Source organism: Nothoprocta perdicaria, unplaced genomic scaffold (assembly GCF_003342845.1).
Source record: "Nothoprocta perdicaria isolate Ctin4 unplaced genomic scaffold, notPer1 scaffold_191, whole genome shotgun sequence".
NCBI classification, from domain to species: domain Eukaryota; kingdom Metazoa; phylum Chordata; class Aves; order Tinamiformes; family Tinamidae; genus Nothoprocta; species Nothoprocta perdicaria.
Genome location: NW_020455105.1, coordinates 239,138 through 260,044, shown reverse-complemented (window position 1 = coordinate 260,044; position 20,907 = coordinate 239,138). Strand labels below are relative to the sequence as shown.

Here is a 20,907-nt window from a genome sequence, read left to right as displayed (position 1 = left end):
GGCTCCCACATGGATGCACCCATCATCCATCACCCCCTTGGACAGACCCCTGCATGGAGAGGTTGAGCTAATGAACCCGGGGGCCAAATTTGCCCTTGGCCTAGACCGTGCACATTAACACCTTCAAAGCTGATTAGGGCAAGGCTCTCATCGTGCCCTCCGTGGCTCATCCCAACTTAACGTCGATGCTGCAGAAAGGAGCTGAGCACGAGGCAAGGAAAGGAAAGACTGTTGAACAGTGAGCGCAACCCAGAACACTTTAATATCCTGTAACTCTCATTACTCGCTTCTGTGCGAAGGGTTTCGTGGGGTTTCCTCTACGGAAAACAGAGCAAAGGGATCAATTTACATAACTTGTTTTTGGAGGGGAAAAACATCCGTGTGAGGGAAAAATACTTAGCCATCATACACAGCGTTGGCATATTTATCGAGATCAAATCAAAACAACAACAAAAAAACCCCTATATATTAGCAAGGACAAAGTGCTGGTTTTCCAGTAGATCTTCCAAAACATAGGGAAAAATAATTTAGTTGCCTTGTTATTTCCAGTGCCTTTTGTTCAAGCAAAACAAAACAAGGAAACAAAACGAAAGAAAAAGAAGAAAACCAAAACCCAGGACCGTGTGCTAAGGCAAGAGGCTGTGCTAACGGGGCGCACGCACCAAGGGCCATCAGTGCTGGGTGARGCAGCAAAGCGGCGCAGCGACGCGCACACCAAGTGCTGACAGGGGCTCTGCTCTGCTGCCTGTCCTTAGTGGGTCATGGTGTTTTAATTACTGACATGAAATTAGCGTTCCTTGGTAGTGGCAGATGGGACAACAACTGGGGCCGGGCGGGCTCCCTCGGTGCGGGCRCGCGGGCCGCGCCACGGGCTCGGGACCAGGCCTACGTAATGACCGTGGGGCCCGTGCGGCCGGTTCTTTCATGAAGTTGTGACAGTTTCAACGCGATAGAAATGAGAGGTGCCAACATGACCTGCGGAAAGGAAAAAGGCGCCTCAGTGTCCGGAGCAGAACAGCCTGTGTCACCCGCGCACGTCACCTCCTGAGCGGCTCGCGGGTGTCTCGGCCCGCGACCCTCAGCATCGCTCTGAGCGCCGACCCCAAGCAAAGCAGCACTAAGGACTAAAGCTTTTCAGGAAGGACGGGGGGGAAGCGGTGCCACAAGGCAAGCGCCAGCATTACCTGGGGGTCTTGATGTATCTTCTGTGCATCCTTCTCATAGCTGTCTATGTAGAGGCGCACGGTTGCTCCAGCGCTGCCGGTGCCACTGAGCCTGAAGATGATGCGGGAGCCGTCAGAGAAGATGAGCCGCAAGCCCTGGAAGAGAGAAGGTGGCAGGAGAAGAGCCTGGTCAGCTATGTGGCCCTGCAGCACCCAGGTATTTCCATGGTGGTGCAATGAGACACTGGGAGCCACCTCCAACTGGCTTCCCAACACAGCATGGCGCTTGGAGGCTTGCACAGCTGTGGGACAGCAGCTGGAGAGCAGGCGAGACACCCATAGCCCTTAAAACACGAGTGCTTCAAAGGCAGCTTTTCCCACCTGGTTTTTGGAGACGCTTCCATCAACAGGGTCATGGTACTCAAAATTATCAGCTTTCTCAACCGTGTAGACTTTGTCGCCGCTCGATAACTGCTTCCCCACGAAGGAGCGGTCAAACATCACGGTCTCCAAATCCTTCATCATTTTACCAGCTGCATCTGCATCCACCTCTTCATAGTCATATCTATAGCCAAGCACCACAAAATTAGCATGAGGAAGGGCAGGCTGCACATTAATAGCAAGGCTTTGTCACACTCACGTTGGAACACTGTTGTCAGCCCCATCTACGTTTTTTGGCACTCTACTGAAGGGGAGGACGGGAGCAAAGGAGAGGAGATCTGTGGCAACGACCCAGCGCCGACGTGTGCGATACGCTGAGGCGTTCAGCAGGAGCAGAGATGAAAGCTACAATTGTGCTGCCTTGTGCTAGATATATCGCAGCGACGCTGACTGCAAAGAGCTAACTCCAGTTTTGCCGATAGGCATCTCGACAGGTTCCTCACGACAGCAGTTCTGCCTCCGCTTCCTTGTGCGTCCCCACAGCAAACAAAGGTGCGAGCGCCGCGTGTGCTAACACGCTGGTGCCAGCTCTGATCTGCTGAAGGCAGCTCAGACGGGCAGCTCAGCAGGCGCTGAAGCTCCTGGGGATCCCAGGCTCGGGCTCCCATCGCTGCTGCCATTTGCGCTGCTTTGACGTGCCCAGGCGGCTGGTGGAGCAGGCCCGGGCTTGTGACCTGCCTCTGCTTGCAGGTGGCTACGCAGCAGCCTTGGGTGCTAAGAGACCCTGCCTGTTCATTCCGCAGGCTGGTGGCTTTTCCACTTTTTGAACCTTTTAGATGTCCGCTTGCTTTGTGCATTGGGGGGGAAAAAGTAGGAAATGGCAAGTTCTTTCACTTGACGATTTGAGCCCAAATTGTCATGTTGGTTTTCCAAGTTGATAGACTTCTGCCAACACCTTTACTCAGCCCAGTGTTCCTACTGCTGCTTTGCACAGGTTACTTCCCTCCCCTTTCCTTCCTGCCTTCCACATCTACTGCCCTTATGAGAGTATCTGGGGCCTGCACAGAAACTCAGCCAGCAATASCATGGCTTGGGGGTGGCAACCATTCCGTGAGGCCACTGCTGAAGATGGTACAAATCAGCTTGTAATTTGTGGTCTCAGGAAACATACTGTTCAATGGCAAGAGAACTTGACCTCTATTAAAAGGGCAAAAATATATAAAATATTTCGTATCCGTACAATGTGAGGTGTAAACCCTTTGGAGAGCCGGACACGTAAGGTGTTCAGAACACCAGGTACCGGCAGGTCCAGGTCARCGCCGCTGGTTTGCCCGGTCCCGCGCAGCGCACACACGGTACCCGCGGCTGGGGCAGGACTTCGTGCTGGGGTACCGCAGAACCAGCCCRCGCGGGCAGGGCTGCCGCCTCACCTGGTGAAGAAGTTCCTGCCGTACTTCTGCCAGTGATCCTTCATGATGTCCTCCACGCTCTGCTTGCGGGCGGCCAGGATGGAGAGCCAGGCGAGCACGGCCCACAGCCCGTCCTTCTCGCGGATGTGGTCGGAGCCTGCGGACACCCAAGCGGGARCGCGGTTGGCACCTCCTTCCGCACMRGAGCCGTGCTGCRGCTCTGMCGGGTCTCCTCTCCCCACTCGGGCCAGCAGCCGCCCAAACTCGCAGYGTTGAAGCGGATCAGGATCTCATTTGCTTTTAGGCTTAGCCCAAATTAAACACTCAACCCCTKCCACCACAGAGGTGTGCTCACTAGCCACAGTTCCTTGATTTAATTCCCAAAGTACTTATGGGGAATGCACAGTAAGAGGGACATTAAGAAGAAAAGGCCAAAGAAGAGCTTGGGGAGGGCAAACCTACATCCCCAAGTGGCTGTGGCTGCCAAAGCAACGCCCTCGCGCAGCGCGTGCTCTGGCCGAGCACCACGGGAAGCGGCACCCTTGCCATGGACCCCCAAACCACGGATATGTCCCCCTGTGAAGGGCTACCACTACCTGCGGCTCAAGGAGAGGCCTCAGTTCACACTCTGAAGGGCAGCTCTGTAGTAGCATGTGGGCAGAGGGGCAGGTGGCACAAAAAGGCTGCAAATGCCCCTGCTCCAGCTGGGAGACGGTTTCCACTGGCGGCAACACTGCATGGAGGGTGGGAGGCCTACGGACAGCCAGCCCTGGTACTCGGAGGCCGGTGCTGCCAAGGCCCAGCAGGAGCCCCACGACACCTCCAGAGGGGTTGCTGAAACTTAGACGGGCACCCCGAGGGTCTAAATAAAGCCCGGGATCGGATGGCAGCCCAGACGACGCCYGAGGCGGCCCCACGTTTCTGGCTCGCCAGGYTGCACTGCGCCTCTCCAATGTGCCRCATTGGAGCCTTCTGGAAAACAAGCTTGTGCCCAGCCTCTGGGAAAAGCCTCCAAGCAGGTTCTATAAAGTCCCAAGGAAGGTTTTTGCAGCCGGGCACCTCTGGCGGTGCCGCAGCGCTGCGGGGCGGCCAGTCACCCCCCTGGCGCGCGGGGGAACTGCTGGGGTAAGATGGGGTTATACCCAACTCCTGCTGCTCGGGGCACGGCGGGACATTCTCCTCCCAGTCCTTGCGAGCGGTGCCGAGGTGAGGGAGAGGAATGCTAAATAAACAGGAGTCCCATGTGATGTATCAGCTTCTTGCAGGAATGCGAGCGGCAGGGCCGCGAGCGGCAGCGCTGTCAGGTCCCATTACTCTAATTGCTCCGGGACTCCCATCCCACTGGGTCACAGTCTGTTTCAATTTTTGCGGGGTCTCCGTGGCTGCTCCTTCACCTCTCCCCCCGTCAGGAGTTTGGAGCCTGTCAGGCTCCAAGCAAGTCCTCATTAACTTACTATCGAGCAACCTTCCTCTTCCTCTCCCTTCCCCTTCTTTAAAGGGWGTTTATTTGCCATGAGCTCCCCGCTCCACAAGTGCTGGGGGAGCTGAGCAGGCGCCTTTCCTGGCCCATCACCCCAACGCCTGCAACTATGGGCCAAAATCACCAAATTCTCTCTCAGCCTCTATCACAAATGGTACCAGGCAGTTTTACTTGCGCTATAGAGCCAGGTACTTATCGTGGGCTCGACAGAACCCCTGAGCTCGCTCCTCACGTGCTGTAAGACAGAAGCAACGTGAGCACATGGCTCCTTAGAGACCATCTCCCAGCAGCAGCCAGGMTAAAGATGTTCTTTCTTTACAGGTGCTGCATTTTCCCAAATGCKCCTTTCCTCCCACTGCAGGCCTGGCCTTGTTGGTCAGGAGAGCATCTGATTGCACAAGTGCTGCCCCCGGGACCCCTTCAGCCCAGATAAAGGCTGGCATGCGAGTTCCTCTGCAACAAAAGGCTGGGCTCGGGTCCTGCATTTCAGGATTTAGGGTCACCTTAGCTCAGTGAAACACCAGGCTGCGATACCTAGTGTTGGAAAGGAGATACTTGAGCTTTGCCTGTCCTGGGGCCTTCAGAGGTCTTTAGTCAACAGGAAAAACAAGATCCCAGGGAGATTCAGACCAGATAAAATTCGGCTTGTGCATTAAGTGCTGTCCTGAGAACGGGCCTGCTGCAAGCACCCGGAAACAGCGGGCGTTCGAGGGGCCCTTCTGATACGGAGCGAGTCCTGCTCCCTTTGGCTTCCCCACACAAATCACGGCASTGTCACGTGCACCCCAGTAAATGCCTTAAGATGTTCACTTTGTTTCTCAGTAACCTAATAACTCGCTTAGACTGTTCAAAGGCAAGTGTTAATTTAAACTTTATAAATCATACCTTGTTTTTAGAACAGGAAAATGAGGGCCCTATTAAGCTCAGAGATTTAATAGTGACCTGAAACCTCCCCTAATAAAACTGCATGCTCCAAACCATATTTCTTTTCAGAAATGAAAACATTTAGAAGGTTTTCCTGGCCACCAAGAGTTGAAAAATACATTTAACACTGCACTTAATCCCCATGGACTCAATGACCGGGCTAGTAAAGAGGCCCTTAGACTTCCTGCATATGCCTTCCTGAAGAGTGGAAAGGAGAACTGGCTTTTCCCTGACAAAACTTGGAGAATTGTGTATGTTTCCACCCACGCTTCTTGCAAATTTTGTTATTTTATGTTTCAGAATGTATTAAAAACTAGACATGCAAGATTAGTCCCAAGTTGCTGAGCACAATCAGGAATTAAGAGGAGGAATAATACTGCCACGAGTGAAAATGAGGAACGCTGACTTACCAGTACCAAAACTCTCCTCCCCACACAGGGACAGTTTGTTTGCATCCATCAAGTTCCCAAAGAACTTCCAGCCAGTGGGAGTTTCGTACAGAGCGATCTTGGTAGCATGGGCCACCCTGCAGAGGGGAGAAGCCCAGGTCAGGTCCCGGGAGGCTCCGACAACTCCGCGCGAGACACAGCTGCGCTGGCAGCTGCGTGGCCGCCGAGCGCCGCTCCTGGATGTGCTGCTTGGCTTCCACAAATGGCAGCTCTTTGTGCAGCCGTCTTGTATTTTAGCCCAGCGTYACCTCTGGGGAGACGGTTGGGCAGTACAGCTTAAAAAACATAAGAAAATGTGCATTTCCTCTAGAGCAATTTCCAGTCATGGACTTSAAACCACTTTAAAAAGGTTCAACGTCACTATTGGATTTAAAAAAAAGAAAGTGGATTTTAAAAAAAAAGATGTTTTGGGGCTTATCTGCAGACAGCAGGAGGAGCCAAGAGCAGGTCCTGGCCGTGCCACGTCCCACTAAAGCGCACAGCGTGTCCCRGCTGCGGCGGGTGCCCCCCGAGCGCGCAGCCTGCGGGCTGGGGACRCAGTGACACGGCAGGAGGTGTCCCTGCATCCCGCCCCGCGGCGCGGCACCCTACCTGTCGAGCGCCCCGCTCGTGGGCATGCTCCGCGCAAAGCCGCGCACCCCCGTCTGCTGGAAGTAAGGGATGCTGAAAATGTTGGCAGCGATGACGGCGACGGAGTCGGAGGGGTTCACAAAGAAGCCGTGTTTCCCAAGAATCATGTTCCGATCCTGGTGAAGGCGAGAGAGAAATAACCTGCTGGCCGGATTTGCCTACAAGGGCGGCTGTGGCTGAAGCTGTTCTGCTTCACAGGTGCAGCTGATAACCCAACAGCTCAGAGGGACTTTTGACTGCATTGAAATCTGTGTGGAATTTTGGGGAAGTTAAACAGTAAAACCTTGGTAGTATTTTCTCCTTCCTCCTGATTTTTTCATCATGTTAGAAGCTGGTTAAAAATAGTGTGGACTTCATTATTAACACAGGACCTGGTTGCTGCTGTGGTGGCAACTGCAGCAAGTGATTCAATTCCAGAAGGGAGAGATGGAGACAAACCTCATTTCCAGCAGCTGTGCCATGTTGATAAAGGTTTCTCTSATAGGTTTAGGGCTTTCTCTGGTTAGACCCACCCTGTTTCTACTGAACTCAAAGCCCAAGGTGTCCRCACCCAACTAGAAGCTGCCCTATCAGCTTAAGGAGGCTGCTCTTCACCTCCATCCTTCTCTGCCCAAAGCAGCTGAGCAGTTGTTACCCCAGCACTGAGCGGAGAGCCAGAACCCAGCTAGAGAAAAGCTCATTTACCCCATCTCCGTCAAAGGCAGCTCCGAAGTCGTACTCTCCCGTCTTCATGGTCTGCACCAGGTCAGCAGCGTAGGTCAGGTTGGGGTCGGGATGGTGGCCGCCGAAGTCCTCGAGCGGCGTGCAGTTCACAGCCGAGTTTGCCGGGGCTCCAAGCTCTTCGCATAGGATCTTTTTTACATACGGGCCCACAACTAGCACAGCAAAACATGAAAGGAAACAAGTCAGCCTCTGTCTTCAGTCATTCTGCATGGGCCATGTAACCACCCAGGACTCAGGGCTCTTCGGTTTCAATCGGTTTATGAGATTTCTTTTTGTATAAAAGCACTTGCATCGAAAGCCCCGGGCAGAATTTACAATTGCATTTTCRATTCTCACCACCTCGAGCTGCTAAACACTGGGGCTGTCCCACTAAGTGAAGCTACTTGCACTGATGAGCTCATGACAGGGGCTCAGCACATGAATCAGAACCCTGTGCTATGACCTGCACAAACCCAAGGTAAAGACTGAAATGAAGAAAAAGCTCCTCAACATGTCTGTTGTATGAGACCCACAAACTTCTCACATGCATTACGTTACATAAAACAGTTTAACAGTCCCATTTTCATAATCAAAKATGTAATCAAAGGGACACCAACTGGTGCAAAGCCTATCTGAGCAGCTCTGGTCACAGTTTTGGCATTAATTTCTGCTGTCCCTGACTAAAAGGGAGAGTGGAGAGGCAGGCGAGAGCCACCCAGCATCTCACCAAGCCCCACCTGGGGCTTTGCTAGTTCAATTCCCGAGTCTGAGCACTTGACAAAAGAAAACAATGCAAAGTTAGCCTGCAAAAAAAAAAAAAAAAAAAAAACCAACACACAGCTCATTTGCAGCTATTTTTCAACTGTGCTGACAAAAACACAGTCTTGCTCTGAGCAGATACACTGCTATGGACCATTACTGACAATATCCCTTTTTTCTAAGTCTATCAGTCCCTGATTTCAGGGTAGTTTCTTTCTTTAGCACCACAGCTGTTGGCAGTCAGTACTGCATCAACCAATTCCATCTAGCAAACACGGTGCTGATTCTGCAGCTTGGGCAGCTCTGACCCCAGGTGACTTCTGCAGCTTCCTATGCATTSCCTTAAGAGAGCAAATAATTTATTTCTCATCTTTCTCCTATTGCCTCAAATCTATAAATTACAACAAGGTAATTTCACTGATGGCAATAAGATGGCTTATGAGCATTCAAAAAAATGTGAAATGCTCCAAAAAGGCAAAATTCACAAATGACAGATATAAACTCCAGGACGAAGCCTCCTCTCAAGAGCAGAGGGCAAATCCCTGGGGCCGCCGCCCTCCCTGGCTCTCCGTCAGCCCGTACCTCCGTGCATGGCATCTATGCGAATCTTGAGGTGGTTCTTCCCTGAGAGCAGCTCCTTCAGCGCACTGAAGTCGAAGATGTTCCGCAGCATGTTYGCGTAGGCTTCCACCGAGTCCACAATTTCCACTGGGAAACAAAGCCAAGAGACAGTAATGCTCACAGACCGAAATTCATGTAGAAAAAGCTATTTTGTTATGTACAGCACTGCATTAACAGTCCTTAGTGCCGAAGGCCAGGGTCAAGAATAATGTTCTATTCTTACAAAATATAGTAGAATCATATAATAAAAAAAATAACTGTCCTATATTGACCCTGCGTGTGCAGGGGAGTTGGACTAGACGATCTCTAAAGCTCCCTCCAACCTTAAAGATTCTATGATATTTAGAAACCTTTAATTACAGGCTGCCATTGCTAATTGGGTTACACTGCTAAAGAGACCAACCAAATTCCTTAAGACAAAACATTGTCTCCAGAACTCTGCTTTCACAAAAGCACTCTGTTCATGGTGACAGCTCCCTGGGTTTCATTGACAGGGCTCAGCTCCATCCCAGTTACATGGAAAGTGGGATTAAACAAAAACAAAAAAAACACAACAAAAAAAAGGGGGTGGGGGGGTTGGAGGGGAGAAAAAGTCACCAGGAGGCAGAACTAAAATATCTGCACAAACTTTGAAAAAAAGTCTTTTCTTTATTTTCATACTTCATATTTGAGAAAAGTCCTGTGTAAAAATATCACGGYTTTTCCTACTCACAAGGAGAGTTCTCACTTGGGAAACTATGGACATAGACGGAAGAGTCAGTGACAAAGACTGAACACAATGCTAATTTTTCATCAGGAAAACGTACTTTACCTGCAAACTTGTTTTGCATCTGCATGTCAATGATAACATTGCTGACAAAGTAGTCACGTTATTTTTAAAGTTCAATGGACCAGAGCTACCTACCCACCTGCAATCATTTATAGGACAGAAACAATATAACTTTTGTTCTTTATCAAGTTAGATAAATAACAAAATAAATAAATTAAAAAAAACCCTTTCATTTGGCAGCTGTGGCATAAGATGTGGTAAATTGGTAAACCAAAGTCAGCACAAGTTCAAGCTGGAAATAACACACAATTATGAGCTTTTGCTTAAGGGAAAGCAATTACTAGAGACAGTGAATTCATCCTGGTGCGTAAACTTCAGTCAAGATTAGGTATCTTAAATCAGGAAGGGGGAGAAGATACAAAGCAGCCTAAGTGGTTGGGAGACACTAAACCCAGTTTCATAGGTCACCTCAATACTGAGAKCAAGTTTGGTAAAGACAGCATTTTATTTGTATCTAACTCCCTCTGCCTCAAATGGAGGCGTATTTGAGATACCTAATGGGAACTGAAAGCAAACAAAAACCACATCCTAGGCCCAATTCCCCACACGCTGAGAGTCAGCAGGAGGCCAGTTCCTAAAGCCCGAATCCCCTCTGAACACAGTCACATACCTGTAAAGGGTTTAAATTTGTTCTCCAGGTCAAACTGCTGTTTTCCAATGGTGCCCAGGTCCACCTGGAGATCGGGGCAGATCGCATACTCTTCAATTTTCTTGCTGATTTGGAAAATTTTGTCTGTGATACCCTCAGGAGCAGGACCTGCAAGTTAAGATGGGGGAAAGGAGCTAAAGAAGCAGCCACAAGAGAAGAGTGTTTTACGGTTACAGCAAAAGCCCTGGGGCTGGGAATGCATCTCCAGGAATGGATCACGGGGCAGCAGGAGCAAATCCCTTGCTTTGTGCAAGGTACTGATCTCCAATGACATTAAGACATTTAAAATCAGGTTCATTTCTCTCACTGCAAAAAATGGTCAAACAGGAACAAAGCAAACCCAAACCAACGGAGCAACCTTACCTCCATTGGCAATGTTGAATTTAATCCCGAAGTCCCCGTTGGGCCCCCCAGGGTTGTGACTGGCTGTCAGGATGATGCCGCCGATGGCTTTGATTTTCCTAATGATGCAGGACACAGCTGGGGTGGAGAGAATGCCGTTCTGCCCGATGACCAGGCGGCCRATCTGGAAACAGGAGCAAAACAAAAGCCAACCGTGAGCCCCAAAGGCCAACGACGGAGAGCGTGACAGGCAAGGGGCTCCCTGGACTCTCCTCCGGAGGTTGCGAGCTCTGCTCTGCGCTGGGACAGCTCCTTGCTCCAAGGCTGCTGACCCCCTCGTGCGTGCTGCGAGGCTCCCCATCCAAGCCAGGCTCCCCACCCAAGCCAGGCTCTGTTCTGCCTTTTGAGCGGTTTCCTTTACAAGTTCCACCAGAGCAGAGAGCCTGCACTGAAGAGTAGAGCTTTCCAGAGGCAGCCAAACAAGCTGCTCTTTGGGTTCGGCCTCGAACGGAGCTTTCATGGGACACGCTGGGGTTAGGACCAACCCAGCGGCACCACCGCGACGAGCGCAGAGTCTCGTACTCACAGCAGGCAGTGCTCCTCCATCCTACAAACATTAGCATCACTAAGGGTAAGTGCAAGGCACGGTGCTAAGCAACACAAGGAAATTGGCATCTGGCCATGGAAACTATATTCACGGAGAATTTCCGTGAATATACGGATAGAAGATACGCTATTTTTCTGGAGGAAAAGATACTTTTTAACAGAGCCTCAACTGAGCCAACATAGATCTTTAAAAAATAGCTAACTACTCTCCATCAACTCAGGAGACTGAGCTCGCTTGCAACAGCAAGGAGAGAGGAGTTTCCTTCGAAAGATAAACCTGAGAACAAAAGCTGGTGTTGCTGCAGGAAAGGTTCTCACTGGCAGCAAAGCCAAGGCCCTGGATGACTGCGATTCCCACCAATTCTGCAGACAGATCCCTCACGGCAAGCACTGAGGAAGCTTGCTCAAGGCAGCGGTGCTGAGTGCTGAGCAGATTACACTTAATGTTTTTCTTTTTTTTTCCCTGGAGTTTCTTAAGAGAAAACTCCAAGATGCAACAACACAGAAATACTTTTCACAAAACACCCGTTTTCTCCCAGTTTACGCTTTGGGTGACACTGCTTCAAAGCAGTCCTGGCAGCACTTCCAATTTCTACGCTGCTTTTGCCAGGAGCCCCGGGAGCTGTTCAAGAGCGGGCAAAGGGACCCTGCGCAGCCGCCCTCTTCCCAGCAGCCGGCCGGGGCTTTCAGCACCATCTGATCTGCACCACGAACGTGGCTCCCAACCCGTCAAGTTGCTGCCGGCTGCTCCTTCCCATTGGAGACATCACCCCTAAGCCACGTCCCTGAAGGAAATGTGGGACATCTGGCCCAGCCCCGCAGGCCCTGGCACTGTTATCTCTAAACAGAGACGTTGCTAGTTGTACAAGGCAGGTTTTTACCCGGCAATCACCAAACTCTTCCCTTTGGCCGAAGGAGCCATTCCAGGGACATGCCGGCCTGGCGCAGCGCGGCTGCTCGGCCTCCTTGAGCCCTGTGGATCCTGCATYCACAAAGAAACTCCTGCTGCCACCCACCGAGGACGGGACCCACGCGCACGGCTTCTCAGGGTGCTACAGTCGGAGCATCCGCAGGGCCTYGGGAAGCCACCAGCGAGCGGGACCAGCGCGCTGCTCCTGCACAAGCCCACAGGCCTGTCAGAGCACGCTGGAACTATGAGCAAAAAGTACCAAAATCCAACAGCAAAACTCCACTATGGGTAGATACAGGCCACACTACCGAGTAGAAATGCAAGAGCTGGTGAAGCTCCGCTTCAGCTCCCCGCCGGCAGCGGAGGAGCCACGCGCCACGCGGCCTGCGCAGCGGGATGCCTTTCCCATCCGCATCGCCCAGCGCTCCCGCTCAGCCGCGCGCCGGCATCACAGGGCTGCCGGCCTTGTCTCACCCCCCAAAATACGCTATTTTAAAGTTCCTATTTCTCTCCACATCAAAACACAGATTTCCAGGCCACCAGAGATCACTTTAAAGACTTTCACTCACTTTTTAACTATCACCCGACTTCAGTTTTCAAAAGCTCTGGGAATATTTATCACACAGCCACAACTTACTCCTGGGAGAAACAAGTCCCATGTTCTGCCTGTCATTTGCTGAGCAGCTCGGGTCACTGATGGAGCTGCTTCTGCTGCCGAGAAGGGGGGGYTCAGCTCCACCAGTACCTTTATTTATTAGAAATATCTGGGTTTCATAATCTTCTGGAGATAACATGAAGTCTGGAAGTACAAATACAAACTGAGATTGCACAAAAAGCAAGCAGTATTTTTCTTTGCACCATGTGTATCTCCCTTCTCTCCATCTGCATCACTTAAAAGTGAATAAACCTCAATTTAAGCATTACTGCTCTGATTTTTCATTGAAAAGGTCATGATTAGCAGCTGATTAAAGAGAGTGGGGAAATTACACCTCATAGTGGCTATAATTTATCATGGCTTTCTGCATTTACCAGCTCTACAGCCCAGGAATTTAGTCAATTAACATTTACCAACCCCATTGGCAGCAGCCATTTGGACTATCAGTTCCACTGCAGACTTATTAAGGTATCTCCCATCGCCTCCAACTACCATAGAAGATCCCTGGCGATCTCTTAGGTCTATGGAAAAAAATATACTCTGGATAAAATTTTGCATGTAGTTTATCTTGGACTCAAAATAAAAGGTCTTCTTCCGTAATCCACTTGTTCCTGGTTTCTGGTCGTTGTAAGGAGCCGTGGGTACAGTCAACACGGGCAGAGGACTGTCTTCCATGTTCCTATTTCATATAAATGCACATAAAAAATAAACTATGAAGAAATAAAAAACAATCTTGACACCAGCAGTGGCACACCTACGAGAGAGAAGTTCAGTGAAGGAGCTGGGCAGCCAAAAATAGCTCCTTGAACCTTGAGCTGAAGGTGGTTTCTGTAACCAAAGACGTTTTCTTGCACTTGTTCTGCAGGATCAATGTCATGGAGAAAGCCTAGCTCCACGGCTCCTCGACGGGAAAAGGAAGGTTTCGCCTCCTCTGGCAGCCGGGGTGCATCAGCGCCGAAGCCCTTTCCTGCTCGGCGCCGTTAATCCGTGCGGTCTCCTCCGGGTGCCGGGATGCGGGAGGCCGCTCTGGCGGGACGCGCTGACTCGGTGCCAGGCTCGGCCCCGCGCCGTCCCGGCCGGGCGAGCGGCTCGGCGGCGGCGCTGGGTGCCTCGCGGCGCGGGGCCGGCGCTGCCCGGGAAGCGGATATCCCGGGAAGCCTCCCGGCGGCACCGCGGGGCTCCGCTGCAGGTATTTTGTGGAGTCCGGTGAATTAAAGGTCACTCTTAAAATGGAAGCCAGCAGATCCGTTACCTCGGGGTTTGCTTCCAGCACCCGCTTCTCCCCTGGCAACTCGCTTTGCCGCTGCCAGTGCTCCGCGGGCTCCCCTCAGATGTGGGGAAGTTATCCAGAAGGAGCAGCGGGACAGCTTGGCTTTAATAGAGGAAAACCCGGAGTAGCCAAAAAGGCAACGGACCAGTGGTTTCAGCTGAATTGCCCTGTATTCACACAAGCCTCTTCAAAGGCAGGACATGCCTCAAGAATTACCGAAAACTACCAAGTATTTTGGAAGGTGGCATATGGTAAAGCTGTGAATTTTGGAGTACCTTAACCAAATACAYACAAAAGAGCTGCCAAAATACCAAGGAATTCTTACAAGGCAGCATCTTCCTCACCCTCGGAAAGCTAACTCCAAACACTGGACTGAAATCACAGCTTCCTCCAAAGCTCTTCAATAGCACTGACCTCTCTGTCCAGGCAGCTCTAAGCATTTTATGACTATCCCTGGAGCAATTAACAAATATGTACCTTGTAATTCAGTCTGTCCTGTTATCAAAAAGGTGGAAAAAGGGAGCTGTGCACAGAGCTGAACTGCACTGGGAGATAGGGGTCCGACAGGATGGTCCCCATGGTGCTGGCCGTGCGGTTGCGTACRGCACCGGAGCAGCCCTGTCTTTCCATGCGAAGGGCCAGGCTTCCCTCTAGCGGCACTGCCGATAAAATCCCCCAAACGAGCTACCGGACCCTGGCAGGAAAAACAGCCCGCACAAGCTCTTTGCCTTCTTTCTCCTGGAGAGATAAACTCAGTGCCCTGCAAAATGCCACGACATTAAATGGCAGGGAAGGGGGCGCAGGATGCACAAGGAAATGGTGGCACGGAGAAGGGCTGTGCGAGCTCAGGTATCGGTGCCTGGGATGAATGCGGAGCCACTGCACAGAGGGATGATGCGACTTTAGGCTAAGGAATTGCTCATCGATGCCTTGCTTAGGGTATATAAAAGAATAAGTTATAGCAATGAAATATAAAACCTAGCAAGGAGCTCACGCACATTAGTGCGTCCAGCAGCCTCCTGTCCAGGATGCTCGCCCCCTTCCAGGCCTTCCTTTGCAAACGGGCATCACGATTCCAGATAAACTGTTACCCACAAGAGGCCAACCAAGACTGACACAAGGCTGGTAACGACATGGGGTGGAAACCAACATGCGATCGCAGGGAGATGATGAGGCTGAGGATTCCTCTTGCTGCCAGGACACATCACATACAGGCTGCAGAGGAATTCAGCAGCTCATCTGCTCCCTCCCCAAAACTCACGCAGGATCCAGTACAGCCAGGACATGTTTCAAAAAGGCTGCYTGAGTTGCTCTTGAAATCTCCTTTTTTCCACTTAACCTGTACCAGAGCATCATCAGCCTTACGCTTAGACGCTTTTTCCTAGAACTGGCTCAAAATCTTCCTTGCTGTGGTTTAAATCCTGCTGAGCTGAAACASAAAACATTCATCACCCTCTTCCTTCTGACAACTTCTTATATATTAAAAAACATCCTTTTACCCACAGGCTCCAAGTTCCCTCTTTCCTCCCGAGAGCACCCTAGTCTCTCCAAACCACCCATCCACTGCAGTCAGAGACAGCCACTACAGCTGTAGTCCCCATTTAGTGTCACGCGCTTTAGAAAYGCAGGAACAAAGTCAAAACTATGAACTCTTGCCTCCTAACTGTTGACTTTGGTTAATGATAAAAAGACAAACAAGGGCTTATTTTGAAAAGACTTAAACTTGAGTAAAATACTGTAGTAAAATAGTATAGAGAACGCAATTCCCCCCTTGCCTTTGCCGCTTGCTCTCATTTCGTGCACTTCTCTCTCCTCCAAAAGTGGGCAGAGAAAGCCAAGGCACCCACTGCGCACCTGCAGTCAGTTACAAACTTTCTCTTCCTGCACCCCAGGAGTTTTTCGGACAGCAATTCCTTCACAGTAGGTGTTATCTCCTTGTGTCCCTTTTTCAGTGATTAGTCAAAAGTTAAATTGCACAAGGGCCAAAGGAGCAAATGGTGCTAAATTTTACACTTGTTTTATGACCTTTAAGATAGAAATCACATTCCTCTTATGCCTAACCCAAGGAAACCGAGAGGCAAGCAGTGCAGCTCACGCAGTGGCCGTAAGAGGGTGCCTGTAGCCCTGCACAAGCGCAGGGGTGAGCTGCAAAACCACACGCTTTCTGCCTGATCACAGGCCTGCCTGCATGGCACTCGGCAATGCCCACACAAACGGAGCCAGATTAAACAGCCAGACACACCACAAGCTCCAAGGCTGCCCAGGGAGCGCTGCTGCAAAGCTCTCCATTTCCATAAGGATTCACTATAACCCACGTGGAGGCAATCCTGCGCCACGTGCTCTAGGTGACCCTGCGTGTGCAGGGGGATGGGACTAGATGATCTCTAGAGGCCCTTTCCAACCTTAAGGACTCTATGATTCTATAAAATGTGGTTTCTGAAACTGCTGCAGAGCTCCCAGGTGGGCAAGACATTTGGCCCAGTCTTGCTGGCACGAGGGCATACAGATGTACGAGTTGCTTGAGAACGAAGGTACCACAGAACAAAGAGTCGCTTGAGAATGAATTGCTCCATAAATACATTGTGCAACGTAAATACATTGCACCCCAGCAAGAAGCAAGGCAGTGGCTACGTGGGCAGTGTGAAGGACCTGGGGAGCAAGGTCCTGCAGGGTGCAGAGCCCTCGGGACGGGCCAGGCTGCAGGGGCTGCCGGAGACGCGCAGGTCAGCAGGCCGGGCTCAGAAACACGCTCTGCTTAAAGGTCAGCCTTGCAAAGCACTCCAGAGGCCGCACGTTTACGCGGCCTGCCTGACATTTGCTGCCCTCCCAGAGCAAGGGGAGAGGACTCTGCATGGGTTACTCCGAGCAGAGCAATCCCAAGGGCTGCTGCCAGGCTGGAGAGMGGAGAAGGCAGGACGTGGGCCGTGGGGAAGGAGGTTCTCCCCTGCCTTCAGCCCCTCTCCTGCTCCTGTTTAGGGACCTCAGGGGAATGAGGCAGGGACTGCTGAGGAACAAGGCCACAAAGTGCATCAAATGCATCAATAGGCAGGGATTTCTTGGAGATGCTCCCTGTCCCTGGATCCTCAAAGAACACAGCAGCTCGCACCAAAAAAACAATAATTAGAAGAGAAAGAAACTCAGCCTCGTGGAGGGGAGGGATGTGCCAGGGCAAATGAGGCGGGCGAAGGAGCAAGTGGCTGTGGCCTGGGAGAGCCAAACTGCTGCCTCTCACCTGCATACGGAGGAAGGCAGCAGGCTGGTAACCGCAGGGTGATGCCGTGATGGGAAGTGTCTGCACGGAAAGGAGGAACACATGCAAATCTCTCCTCACAAACCTATCAGGACACGCAAGGGCAGCCTGCTCTGCAGGCCCAGGGATAAGAAGCAGGCACAGTGCAATAGCAGGAAAAGGAAGTGGAGAGCTTGGATAGTCCCTGTCCTAAGGCAGACAGCTCTCTCCAAACCATTCCTGTCAGACGTTTTCCCAGGAGAGATTCCACGGCCTCCTCAGGCAACCTGCTTCTTCCATTAGCCTCGTGCTTCCAAAATACTTCCTCATGCCTAACCTAAACCTCAAATGCTGCAATTCTAATTCTCACCCTAACCCCAGTGGACCACAGAACAATTTGTTGTCTCACTCCCTGCAGCACCTTTGCAGACTGCCAGCACATTTCCCTGCCTCTGAGCTAAGCAAAGTCTGACCTCTTGGGGCTGCTTTTCTTGACCTCTGGTCATGCTTGTTGCCTAGTGCTGGATTCCTCCCCAGGCAGACACGTGTTCTGAGGAGCTGTAGCCCCAAACAGGCACATCTTCCTTTGGAGACTTAAGCTTCTAGGTTTCCTTTATTTACCCTATTCAAAAAATCTCCAAGTGACATTAGTTTTCTTCTAGACCACTGTATTGTTGTGCTAACTGATTGTTGTGCCAACAATCTTTGTGGTCCATGCCAATCCTTGGACCTCCATCTGCAGATTTGCTACTCAGTATATTATTCTGCAGCTTATATGATGATTATAAATATACCTATTCACATTCTATCATTCGTGTCTAAGCATCCTTTCTTGCACTTGTATCTGACATCCCATAACTGCAAAGCCCCTTAGTTCATCCTGCTTGAGCTAAAGTTTCTTATCACAGGGCTTAAAATTCTCAAGAGACACTAAGACAGGACACTGTAACTGCTGCCTTAATGCACTTAACTGACATAAGCCAATTATCTTGATGGACAAGAAGCTAGGCCAGTGCAAAAGCAGTCTCCAGGTGCTGCTGTGTGTGCAACTGTCCTCTAAAACTCCCCATAACATGACCACAGGGCACACAGCATGGGAATGCTGATGGCGCGCTCAGCGCACACATGTACTTACTCCAGATCACTAAACAAGTGAAGGCCTCTAAGCCCATGGTGACTTCAGCTTTGCAGAACGAGGAACAGGCAGAAGAGCCATTGGGAACAGGTTTGTTACAAACTAGGCAAGGAAAACAAGAAGCCAGGTTACATGTGAGCAGCATGAACACGTGGGCAGCTGCCCAGGGCAGATCTCAGCCAGGCACAAGAGAATTTAAATACTTGGTTTCCTTGGATAATTGAGGAAAAGCCTAACAGCAGCCAAGCCAGGAAACCAAACTTTCTAGGGCAGAAAGCAGTATTTCTAACAGAAGCAGTTTGTCCTGAAGCAGTAAAACAAAACCAGGCTAGCACTTAACATGCAAAGCACTGCCTGGCATTCACAACACCTACAAGCAACACTTTACAGCACTTTGAAAWCTTTTTACATGAGCAGGAAACAGGGACAGAGTAAATTTGTCAAGCATGCAATAGAAAGCATCATGCAGTAGCTGACAGTCCTAGTGAAACAGCATAGTACCAGCTGCATGATCAGGTTTAGATTTACAGCTTTAATGTGTTATTTTTGTGCATTTTTGATTTAAGTTACTACACAGACACAGTTCTATTCAGACAGGCAATGACTAGAACATTTTAATTTTCATTCATGTAATTGAGGAGGCAGATTCACTAACAATGTGGGAATGCCTTAACGCAAACCTGGCACAGCAGACCAAAACAAACAGGTAAACTACATCGGATGCCAACTGAACACAGCAAAAACAAAGTCTATTTTTGTTACTTGAATATGTGCAGACTTATAAGTAGAATAAACATTTCTTAACCATATAACCACAAATTGAGTTGTTGCTCAGTCAAATACCAGTTCGTTATGTACTACCCATTAACCATTTCAGAGGGAGACAAGAGACTCACTCCAGCATCCTTACCTTTCGCCTTGTAAAACTAATGATCATAAACTGCAGCTCTTGTGAAGGCCATTTACTCAGGTCTCAAGACATGAGATTTAAAAGCATTAAAGTAGTCGCTTCTTACACCTTGTGACCAGAAATGTGCTTTTTCCTGCATTGCTTTGCCACAGGTGGCAGGCAGGCCAAGGTTCGATGATGGAATACATCCGGATATGGCACCTCTTGGTTATCAAAAGCCATCAGAAAAGCTATGTCCAAAAGCCTACAGCCAAAATGTACTTCTATTTACCTGTGTTCTTTAGTTCTTGTTTACAACTTTACCTCGTTCCTACTATTCCTATACACCAGTTCCCATCACACCCACTTAGATGTGCGTGATCACTCCTCTACAGATAGAACAGCCCTTCAGGTCACTTCAGGTACTCAGAAAGGCAGTGCAGCCACTTCCTGAGGTTTCTCCATACAAGGTAACCACGTATTTCTCCAGGATCTGGCTGTCAGGAACTGAAAACTGCACAAGAATTCCAGCATCCAGGCAAACCCAGGGCTCTGGAAACAAGTCACCATGTGCTCCCCGGCCCAGGTATAAAATTTCTTGCAGGTGAAGRGCGTTAGTTGAGTCCTCCCTAGGCAGGGCAGGCAACCTCCAGTTACTTGACATTTATCACAAGGAAGCAGGCATTTCACGGGCTCTTGCTCAACTGCACTGTAGTAGCTACCAGGGAAGTAGGAGTTACACAGAAAAGAAACATGAAGCAAGAATGCTCTAAGCCTTCAGCAAGTGGAAAGTAGACACACACAAAATTAAGTCTATTGTACTGTCTACTGTCTATTGTACTACAAGAAGAGACACAGAGAACTTGCATCAGGAGATGAGGAATAAGGCTGCTGTAATCTTTGCTTGTAAAAGTCTAAAATTTTGTCCCCAGCTGTGGCCACTCCGCAGCTTTCTAAAATTGAGAATTATTAAAGTGAAACATCTCACTTCACACCCTGCCTTGACTCTTAGGCCACATCTCTATCTATCCCATTCTCCCGCCTCCTTCCCAGGGACTTTTTTTACTCTAGAGCCCTCCGAATGAGCCCAATCCGAACCCCTTGGGACGAAACCCCGGCGCGGGCRGCGCTCCAGGGTGCCTACCAGCAAGGCCACACGCTTGCAGGTGGCACCAGCGGCCCGCACTTACCTGCAAGAAAGCAGAGTCCCCTCCAGAAACCAAAATTAACAAGGAAAGCTGATCAATCCAATCACAGCACAGCCTAGTAAGTTATTCAATTTAATTCAGCATAGCTTGGCTTAACCTTTCCTTCTCCCCCGCTCCCGTTTTTCTGCTTTTCCTCCTTGTTTTTCCACTTTTCCTCCTTGTTTTTCCACTTTTTTTTTTTTTTTTCCTCTCTGTTTTTCCTCGTTTTCCCCCGCTTTCCCTCCCCTGCGCCCCACGCAGCGCGGCGGGCCGCGGCCGGCCCCTCCGCGGCGGCGGCGCCACGTACCCCGTTGGCGGCGGCGATGCGCACGATGAGGCGCACGGCGTCCTTCATGTAGAAGCGGCCGTCGCCGCCGACGACGAGCGTGGCGGCCTGGCGCTCGGCCGGCTCCACGGTGGCCAGGATGCTCTGGATGAAGTTCTCGGCGTAGTGCTCATGGCTCTGGAAGACGCTGACCCGCTTGCGCAGCCCGCTCGTGCCGGGTTTCTGGTCGCTGTAGGGCCGCGTCTTCACCGTCACGATCTGCACCATGGCCGGGCCGYGAGTTCCGCGCTGCGGAGGGCGCCGCGGCGGCTGCTCCTGCTGCGGCCGGGGCCGCGGGGCGGGCGGGGGAGCCCCGCGCCGCGCCGCCCCTTAAAGGCGCCGCGGCGGCACCGCCGTTCCCGC

General features: G+C 50.8%; 1 protein-coding gene across 2 annotated transcripts; it reads right to left on the bottom strand.

Moving 5' to 3' along the window:
- Nucleotides 1-321: 321 nt before the first annotated feature.
- Nucleotides 322-20,884, bottom strand: PGM1 (phosphoglucomutase 1). Of its 2 annotated transcripts, none has more exons than XM_026037153.1 (11): nt 20,527-20,884; nt 10,360-10,522; nt 9,958-10,104; nt 8,480-8,605; nt 7,121-7,311; nt 6,398-6,552; nt 5,768-5,883; nt 2,975-3,110; nt 1,545-1,728; nt 1,185-1,319; nt 322-975 (listed from the first exon to the last, which is right to left on the bottom strand). In XM_026037153.1, exons 1-11 carry the CDS (start codon nt 20,770-20,772, stop codon nt 886-888), a joined length of 1,689 nt encoding a protein of 562 aa, XP_025892938.1. In that variant the 5' UTR covers nt 20,773-20,884; the 3' UTR covers nt 322-885. The 2 variants fall into 2 exon arrangements, with proteins under 2 accessions (XP_025892938.1, XP_025892939.1); XM_026037154.1 differs by lacking the exon at nt 20,527-20,884 and adding an exon at nt 12,927-13,184.
- Nucleotides 20,885-20,907: the final 23 nt, after the last annotated feature.